Below are 10000 nucleotides of genomic sequence, written 5' to 3'. Positions count from 1 at the left end.
GATAAACATGATAAGCCGATGTGGTTATGAGGTTTAAGTCTTTGGCGAGGCAACAGTCAATCTGACTCGAGTTAGAAGAATTAATTCATGTATAAAGTCTTGATAACTAAACAGACAAAGACATTGGTGCGAAAGTCCGGCTGAAATGCACACAGACTCCGCCCCTTCTGCCGTGCTAGGGTCCCTTCAAAACCATAACTTCGCCCGCCGCCCACGCTCGCTGTACCAACCCACCGAATTTTGCCTCAAACTCCACCCACGCCCACACCCCCACCGGCTCAAAGCGCTGCTGTTTCCCCCTTTAAAGCTGAGAACTCGATCCCTCGCCCAAAACACATGCGGATACAGCCGCTCGGTCCTCATGTCCTTCAGATCTTGTTCCTTGAAATGCTATTCTTTGCGTGGTGCTTTTTCAGAATAACTCACAGGCTCTTAGAAAAGCAGATTTAGCTTAAAGGATGCAATTCTATAAAGTCTTAGGTTGCCATGGTAACTAGTCCAAAGCAACCTGTTGTGACCCTGTGTGGGTGGTCGTGAGATGCCACACGTCGCTAGCCAGATGAATTACCCGCTATCGACGCTATTGATGGGGGGCGAGGAGCGTTATCATCATCACGAACTCTGGCTTCCCCAAAACGGAACTCATTCAACGAAGTAGTTTATAATGGATGTACGAATCTTAAGAGTATACTTCCGGACACTAGGTACACTTGGCAGTTGGCCCGCCCACACAAGGGACTTTAAAGAGAGAGCTACCGAGCCGACGCCACCCGACTGACAAGACACGGAGGCTCACCTATTCCATCTGGCGCCTCGCGTGGGCAGCAACGTCCGCTGTATTTTGTCTTTCTTACCTTTCATATATATATTCTTAGATATTATGATTATATGCTGTTAGGTACTTGTGTTCATTTATACACGTGTGCATTCAAGGATACATACGTGAATATAGTGCATACTAGCGTTTTTACTTAGGTGACACTCAACATGTTGATATGAATGCAGATATTCATGCATACATGCACCGACATACCCACACATTGGTTCATCTCTACACACTCATACAGGCACATATCAATTCCTTATTTGCATATACAAAATACAGGCTAAAGGTTGCGAGCATATGGATACGCGTTTGCTTGAGGACAGTTGCAACCTCGAGTTGTGTATAATATTGATATTCCTTAGGCAAGACGTGTATGTACTCTCACTACCATGCGGCAACATGCACACATACTCCGACCACATAGAGATCCCGAGAAGAAAAAAGACGTAGTTTTCTCCGTTCCCTTGTAATTAGTCCATTCCTGAGCATCCTTGTCATTGAGTTTTCTATATACAGACCACTCCACGAACCTTCTCAAGGGGTCCTCCTCCACCGCGGTGACGTCAATGCAATGATCTCTGCAATTCGCTGAGTAGATTGTGACGTCGAGAGGTACTTGAGAGCCATTGGTCGAGTAGTTAGTGACGTCAGTGCGGCGCTTTATCTCATAGGACGAGAGATGTTATGATGTCAGAGAGAGAAAAAAAAAAATAAATATCGGGAAAAGTGGGGAGTTGTCACACAGAGAGGTTATTCAAGGCTCTTTCTCACGTCCGCCGGCCTGGGTTGAATAGCTGATGTGCGAGAGTGAATGGGATGAGAGGATTTTAATTCACCGTCATATACTTTTATATATCTTTTTATATATCTTCCTACATAATGATGCAAATTTTCGTCATGCATTTTCAACGAACATTTCTCTTTTCTCTCTCGTTTCAGCAACAGGATTTCGAACAGGAGCTGCAACAGGAGATGAGGCCCCCCCAGAAGAGGTTCATCACCGACCAGGAAGCTCTGACACAGCAGCTGGCCAGCCTTAAGAAGAGCGTAGCCTAAATCCGCCTGGACAATGATCGACACACGCGACTAATTAACATTGAATGAGGTGCTGCTCATTAATTAAGGAGGAGACGAAGACGAAGAAGAAGGAGACGATAGTGATAAGGAGATAGACGATTAGGAGGAGGATTAAAATGAATAATAAAAAAAAAGAAGAAAGAAGAAGAAGAAGAAGAAGAGAGCAGAGCGAGAAGTGAGTTGGAAGAGACGCACGACTTAACGAAGCTCTCCTCCGAACGAATGGAGTCAGAGTTCGAGGAGCCACGAGACATTGCAAAACCACGTGACTCTGCAAGGTGATGATGAGGTATAAAGTTGTCCTGTAGGACGTGTCACGTGACCGCCCATAGTCATGCCATTGCCACGTAAGTTCTCATCGATGGGACACATACATAACGACGACGACGATGATGATGATTCTGATAATCCCCTTACAAATTTTCGTGTGTTCGCCGCGCAGGAATTTCGTGTCACGTCGACACCGGCATATTCAAGCACATTTGCCTTTTCTTATTTCCAAGCTAGAGGTAGATGGTGATGGCAAAACTGTTACTCCGACAATAGCAGGTTTCTTGATGCCTCGAGGATATGTATTCATCTCATTCTCTCGACCATTTTCTTTCCACGACTCTTAGGCGACTTCGAATCCATCGTTTGTCTGGGACTTTTACAAATCCTGAATACTGCCAGATCTATCTTGCCTGTAGGTTTTCTTCTTCTTAGTTCGGTGCAAATTCCGTGGGTATTCGGTCTTTAGGTCTTTCTTTCGGTTCTGCCTTTCGGTTCTATCCTTCGTTAGGATACGTACTTTCCTTCTCGTTGCCATGATTGCCATGAATTGATATTGAAGTTCGTTTCATTAGGAATAGCATTGCCTTCGGTTTGAGTCTAGTAACTCTTCTCACTTCATTGTCATTTGTATGAATCTAATACGTGTGAGGGAAGCTGTATCAAGCACAAACCACATATTGCCGCTAAGAGCATAAATAATGATATGGCTTAAGATTAGGCTATATTTTACTTGGTGTATTAATTAAAAATCAATTCTGCAGATCCAGATTTTGCCCAGCGACTAGATTCTAAAGTTTGGCCGAGAACATGGGGTGTTTATATATATATATATATATATATATATATATATATATATATATATATATATATATATATATATTATATATATATATATATATATATATATATATATATACATATATACATATATATATATATATGCGTGTGTGTGTCTGGGTGTGTATGTGTGTATGTATGTATGTATATATATATTCATATATGTATACGTACATGTATATATGCATACATATATATATATATATATATACATATATATATATATATATATATATATATATATATATATATATATGTATATATATATATATATATATATATATATATACATATATACATAACACAGACTCTTTCAAAGCCCTGTTTGGCTGATCACGCCACTTTCAGCAAACGTTCCATAGCTGTTAATTGTCAGTCTAAACGAAAACGAAAGATATTCCCACATATATTATTCGAGAACATCACTCTATATTTTTCTCTTAATTGTAAGATATTATGATGTATTTATCTTTACGACGTAATCAAATGTTCACTTCTGATAATGTGTAATGGCAAAAGTATCTCTCACAGGTCACAGTGTCACCCTCTGCAATGAATGCTTTTCATTAGAAACTTTCGGTCACAAAACTTTAACGAAACTCACAGCATTATCATAAAAATCTTTCGTAAAAGCACCCATGCGTATGGATTGCCAAAAAGGGCGCATTGTGTGTGTTTTTTCTTAATCATTACTTTAATCTATAGGTTTCTCGGATTGTTGGCTCAACACTTTGGAAATTATTTCATTCGCTCTTCACTATCTCTACTTGCTCTAGGTCTAAAGTTTACAGGTATTTTGTCTTGTAAAGGTATCAGTGTTTTTTGATGAGTTATTGGTCCTCATAATGGAATCTTGCCTAGTTCTTTCAAAAGAGGGAATTTGTGGCAAGGGTTAAATCATTTCGTGCTACAAGTGGTACCTGTTTATATGAGTTATAGTTTTCTTCTTTTATTTTTAAATGATCATGATACTAATTTTGGTCTGAAAAAAAAAACAGATCCTTGATAAGTTCAAGCCCGAGAGTATTTTTTTATTCATTTTTTTTTTTTTTAATCGAGGGCTCTTGTCAAAGAAAGAAAGAAAGAAAGAAAAAAAAACGAACGATACGCCATGTCTTTCCAATAGTTTTATGTATTTTCATCCGATGCATCTCTAACCTCATTAGGGAGTGAGTGACTTGTCAGATAACATAGAGAATATTGATTAATTCGGGTAACTCCACCGGTAGGGCTCTACCGATGGATACCTGGCTCTCAAAACGTCACCTTATTCTCACTAAAGTAACAAAAAAAAACAAAAAAAAAAACATCCACACACTCCCTAATGCTCTTATGGTTTCATCTCCTGTTTTTTTCGCTCTTTTTAAGCTTATTCAGATGCCAAATAATACCATAACTACTGCATTATTTCTCAATCCTTCTACTAAGGATAATCAATTTGTACATTGTATGTACCATATCACCTCAAAAATCAAATGACTTATTTTTGTATAATACAAATAAAAAAAAATATAGCCAATAACAAACTATGTTAACGGCGCTTGGGCATTAGTGAACAGAATCTGACACGCATATCACTCGATATGTTGATATCATGAATTGATTCGGTATTTCTTCTGTAGTACCTAATGCCTTCGAACAAGGAACTTATTTCTTGAAATGTGATACTATGTAAATCTTCTGACATTTGTTAATAAACTTATATCTTTTATTAATCTAGCATGTTATTGTTGTTGCCACGACACCAGCCGCTATTCCCCTTCCAAAGCGGCATTCCTGTATATATCATTTGGTATCTCATAGCATAGCCGATCCTCTGTTAGCCAGGGCTGTTTCCCTCCTACACACAGTCTTTGTCTTTCGTACGGGTTTTCAATAAAATGTTTGAATATTTAAATCATCTCTTCGTAAAAGCGGAAACCTTCAGTTCCTTTTTTCGTGTTTTTTTTTTTTTTTTTTTTTTTTTTTTGGAATTTCATTTCGATTATCATTATTGTCTGTTTTTTTTTTCCTTAGCAGGCAAGATGACTCGCCTATGTGTCTGTAAAGATAATGCTATTCATATCATTAGTGTCGTAAGGTAGAACAGCGATCTTCCAACACAATCAAAGATATATATAGATATACATAAGCGATCCAATCCCTTTCTTGGAGGACGAAGTAGAATCATGATAGATGAATCCAAGACTTTTTTCCCCTTTTAATGATTAGATCAATGGTAGTCACACTGACAATCGTTAGTAGTATAATAACCCTAATATTGCAAGTTGCACGAAGCACACTCGCAGATGCAATGACGAGCAAGTGCAACTACTAATGGCGATCCTGTTTCCACTAAGGAATGTACAACAAATCTTGAACACGTCAAACAACTCAATATCAGCACTCGCTCTCACAACATAGTATTAATAGATAGATGAATAAACTATGCATGACTCAAACGAATTATCATTAGGCCTCTCTCTCTCTCTCTCTATGTTATGCAACCGAAAAAAAAATAGACAAACAAAATCTCCATCATAGAAATTATGATTAATAATGTTTTTGTATATACCACGTACTATTCAATCGGTTTGAAAAATATGCGACTAAGCATCTTTGTTATTAGCTAACTACAGAAGCTGTGTACTGTGGATGTGCAGTAGTCGAACATAATAAGATAAAAGCATTTAGATGTTCCTTCAAAGAGAGAGGAGGACGGAGGAAAAAGTGGGAGAAAGAGAGAGAGAGAAACAGACAGAAGAGTATTAATGGAAGAAGAAGCAGAGAGGGAGGGAAAGCAGTTAGGCACACCAGCAAAGGAGGAGACACAGACAACGGGGAAATAAACAAACATCAGACAAAGAGAAAGGGGGAGAAAAAGGGAGATAGAGAGATAATCTGACTGACAGACAAACGTACAAACAGTGATGTATTTAGAAACACACCGGAGGAGAGAGAGATAAAGAGGGGAAGGGAATAAAGTAACAGGAAAATACAAGAGGGAGATCATATAAGAAACGGACAGACAGAAAATTAGGAACAAAAAACAGAGAGAGAAAGAGAGTGACAGGCAGACAGACAGACAGATAGATAGATAAATAGACAAACAAACAGACAGACAAACAGATATACAGAGAAAGAGAGAGACAGAAGGAAATAGAGAAAGAAAGCGACAGACAGACAAAGAGAGAGAAAGAAAGAGAAACAGACAGACAAAGAGAGAAAAAAAGAGAAACAGACAAACGAACAAACAGACAGAGACAGAGACAGAGAGCAGGAGAAAGAAAAAGAAAACGAGAGACAGAGAGAATGGGTGATAAAGAAATCTCAACCTTATAGCATACAACCAGATATCGTACTGAGGCCCACATATTTTTCCTCTTCCTTTTCTGACACTCATAATCTCTCAACAGTGTATCATATTCCAGTAATGACTCCATGTCTCTTTCTTTCTTTTTATACCTTCGATTATTGGACTAATTTCAAAGCTGGATCATTAGTTTTGATATTTATTTTTATATTGGTGGATATCCTCATCTTTCCTCTTATTATAATCATTGATTTTTTAACAATTATTATTTATCATAAGCAGCATTACTTTTTGCTGTCAGCGTTATTATTATTATTATTATTCATCGTTAATTACTTAGCATCATCTATGTACGTATAATGTGCGCGTGCGCGTATCTGAAAGCCATCTATCTATCTACAAAGTTTATCCATCTATTTCTATCTGTCCTTAGAAATGAAGATAGAGACAGATGTAAGTTTTACTCTCTCTCTCTCTCTCTCTCTCTCTCTCTCTCTGTCTTTATATATATATATATATATATATATATATATATATATATATATATATATATATGTATATATATATATATATATATCTGTGTGTGTGTATGTGTGTGTGCGTGTGTGTGTGTGTGTGTGTGTGTGTGTGTGTGTGTGTGTGTGTGTGTATGTGTGTGTGCGTGCGTGTGTGTATGTGTGTACGTGCGTGTGTGTGTGTGCGTGTGTGTGTGTGTGTGTGTGTGTGTGCATGTGTGTGTGTGTGTGTGTGTGTATGTGCGTGTATGCAGCGGCCACTACACCCCGCGAGAAGTAGTCAATGCACTCAATTCTCACTTCGCCTCAATCTGCCTACTCTCCTCTCCGGCCTACCTGCAAGCACGGACAACCGCTCAAGTTATTAAAAAGTTCCATTTTTGCAACAAACATGACAGCCCAAGTGCCCATCTGACTGCCAGAAGTCTTGTGTCACCGACATTAGCAAAACAAACAACCCCATTCCCTTTCGCGACCTTTGACCTGTTACTTCGCTACAGAAAAATAAAAGTGGAGAGATGTTAGTCAGCTTCTCAGAAAGTATAATATGACGATAATGATAATGATGTTATAAAAGTGCAAATATCGTGAATGAATTCTGGGAGGCCTAGACGGTGAAATAGATAATGAAAAAAAGACTTCATAATTACTGATAGATTCGGCGTAGTTAAAGACGTAACAGTAATAGATAATAGATAAAGTCGATATAGATAGATTAAAGATTAAAGTTTGATTTTAAAACTGAGAGAAATAAATCAACTTTTAAGAAGAAAATGTGCCCTATCAAGCTTAGAGAGAATATTCTAGAATATCAATTAGAAATGAAGAACAAGTTTTAAGCCTATGTGAATCAGTGAAAACTATTTAAAGGATTTTAACAATACTCTAATAAGGCAGTATCAGAAACTAGTGGTCATTCCCAAGACTAACGTGTGCTTGATGAAAAAAAAAGGAGAAAGTATATTATCAATACAAACTGAAGAGATGAAATTGAAAGTGAAAGAAAAAAAAGAGGGAAGCAGAAAGAAGGCCTTAGAAGAAAACAAAAATAATAGATACCATTAGGAAAGGAAAGATTCTGAAAGAAGTCATATCTACTGTCAGATATTGGGAATCAGCAAATGACTCCAACGAGAGGCGAAAGCGGCGAAATTACACATTACAGAGACAAGATACTCAAACTCTGAGAAAACATAGATGGAGAGGCTAATGGTGTGCCAGAGGTATCGGCTGACAGGGTAATTTTTGCCCTCAAGAACAATGAAGAAGATGGAGTAACAACAGATCTTTTTTTCGTAAATAGAGGAGAACTACCCAAGAGGCTAGCATTGATATTCACAAAATGTATAGGAGAAAAGAAAGTACCTAAAAAAAAGTGTATTCAGAAAAAAAATATATATATTTTATCTTTCAAGAAAAGAGACACGGCACTTCAGAGCATATATAAATAATTCTTAAACATAATCTCAAATTACACACGTTTTGCATAAAAATCCGCTTTCCGACATTAGAACATTAACAAAAAAAAACAAAAAAAAACAGTTAACTCAAGACCTTCTGCTTGGTTTTTATAGATCACGAGAAGGCATTTGACTCAATCGAACACGAATTAATTGCGAGAACAGGGCATATATCAAGATCATGTTCAAATCCCTGAGAACATATACGAAAATGAAACTACGATAAAACGAATACATAAAGACACAAACGAGACAAGAATTGAAAAAGGATGAAAAACAGAGGGGGGGGGGGGTACACCCTCGCCAAAATTATTCGCCTCATGCCTGAAAAGCATCTTTCCGGATACGAACTGGGATGGAAAGGGAGCGAAAATGATGGAAAATATTAAAATCATCTAAGATTTGCCGACGACATTGTCCTAATATCAGAAATAACAGACGGAACGTTAAATGGTCTGAATAGAGAATGTCTAAAAGTAAGTGTAAATATAAATAGGTAAAAGATTAAAGTGATTTCCAACTGAAATATTCCCCTAGATGAATGTAAAAGAAGAGAAAGACTGAAATTCAAGAGATGGATAAAACAATGATGAGTGATTATATAAAAATAATAACATAAATTATCAAAAAGTGATTAGCCACTATGTTTGAAAAATAAATTATTTAATGAATGTAAAATGCATAATTATCATCATTACCATAATTGTTTTTTTTATATTATCATCATTATTGTTATTATCTTTATTATTATTGTTGTATTTTTGTTGTTGTTATCATTATTAATAGTATCACTATTATCATTATCATTAATATCATTATTATCATTATCCTTATTACTATTATTGTTATAATCCTTATTATCATTACTATTGTTATCATCATTGTTATCATTATCATCATCATTATTATTATTGTTATTACCATTATCATTATTACTACTATTACTATTGCTACTACTATTATTTTTTGTCTGTATGATCATTTTAATCAATATCATTATTATTATTACTATCATTATCATTATCGTCATCATAACCTATTATTGATATCACTGTTATTATGTCACTATCATTATTATTTTCATGATCATTGTTACTATTATTGTTTTATTATCATCATTATCATTATCAATATCATCATATTGATATTTTATCATTATCAACATTATCGTCATTATTAGTATTATTGTCATCATTACTACCATCCTTATCTTTATATCATTATTATTGTCATCATTATAATCATTACTATCATTATCATTTTTATCATTATAATTATTATCATCACAATTATTATTACTTACATATTTATTATCATTATTATTATCTTCATCATCGTCATCTTCATTATCATCATATTCATTATTGTTATCATTATTATTATCATTATTGTTATTATCATTGTTATTATTATGTATATCATCTTTTCACCATTACTGTTATTTTCATCATAATCATTATCATCATTATTATTGTTATTGTTATCACTACTATTATCATTATTATTGTTATCATTATTATTATTATTATCGTTAACATTGATATAATTTTCAATGATGTTATCATCATCATTGTCATTGCCATCATCATCCTCATTATTACTACAATTAGCTTCATTATTATTATTGTTATCATCATTGTTATTATCATTATTGTTATTATTGTTATCATGTTTGTTGTTATCATTATCATTATTTCTATCATAATTGTTATCATTGTCA

General features: G+C 35.4%; 1 protein-coding gene across 1 annotated transcript in view; it reads left to right on the top strand.

Moving 5' to 3' along the window:
* Positions 1–2044, top strand: part of LOC122248297 (uncharacterized) — an 8569-nt gene extending 6525 nt beyond the window's left edge. The window contains exon 6 of the mRNA XM_043008216.2: positions 1766–2044. Coding sequence (XP_042864150.1) covers positions 1766–1882 — 117 coding nt within the window. The 3' untranslated portion in view covers positions 1883–2044. The remainder of the gene's footprint in view (positions 1–1765) is intronic.
* Positions 2045–10000: the final 7956 nt, after the last annotated feature.

The sequence above is a fragment of the Penaeus japonicus genome, unplaced genomic scaffold, assembly GCF_977035675.1.
Source record: "Penaeus japonicus unplaced genomic scaffold, GWHDUDI00000001_assembly GWHDUDI00000038, whole genome shotgun sequence".
Classification (NCBI taxonomy): Eukaryota; Metazoa; Arthropoda; class Malacostraca; order Decapoda; family Penaeidae; genus Penaeus; species Penaeus japonicus.
Note: the sequence above shows the minus strand (reverse complement) of the source record. Positions and strands in the feature narration are given on the sequence as shown.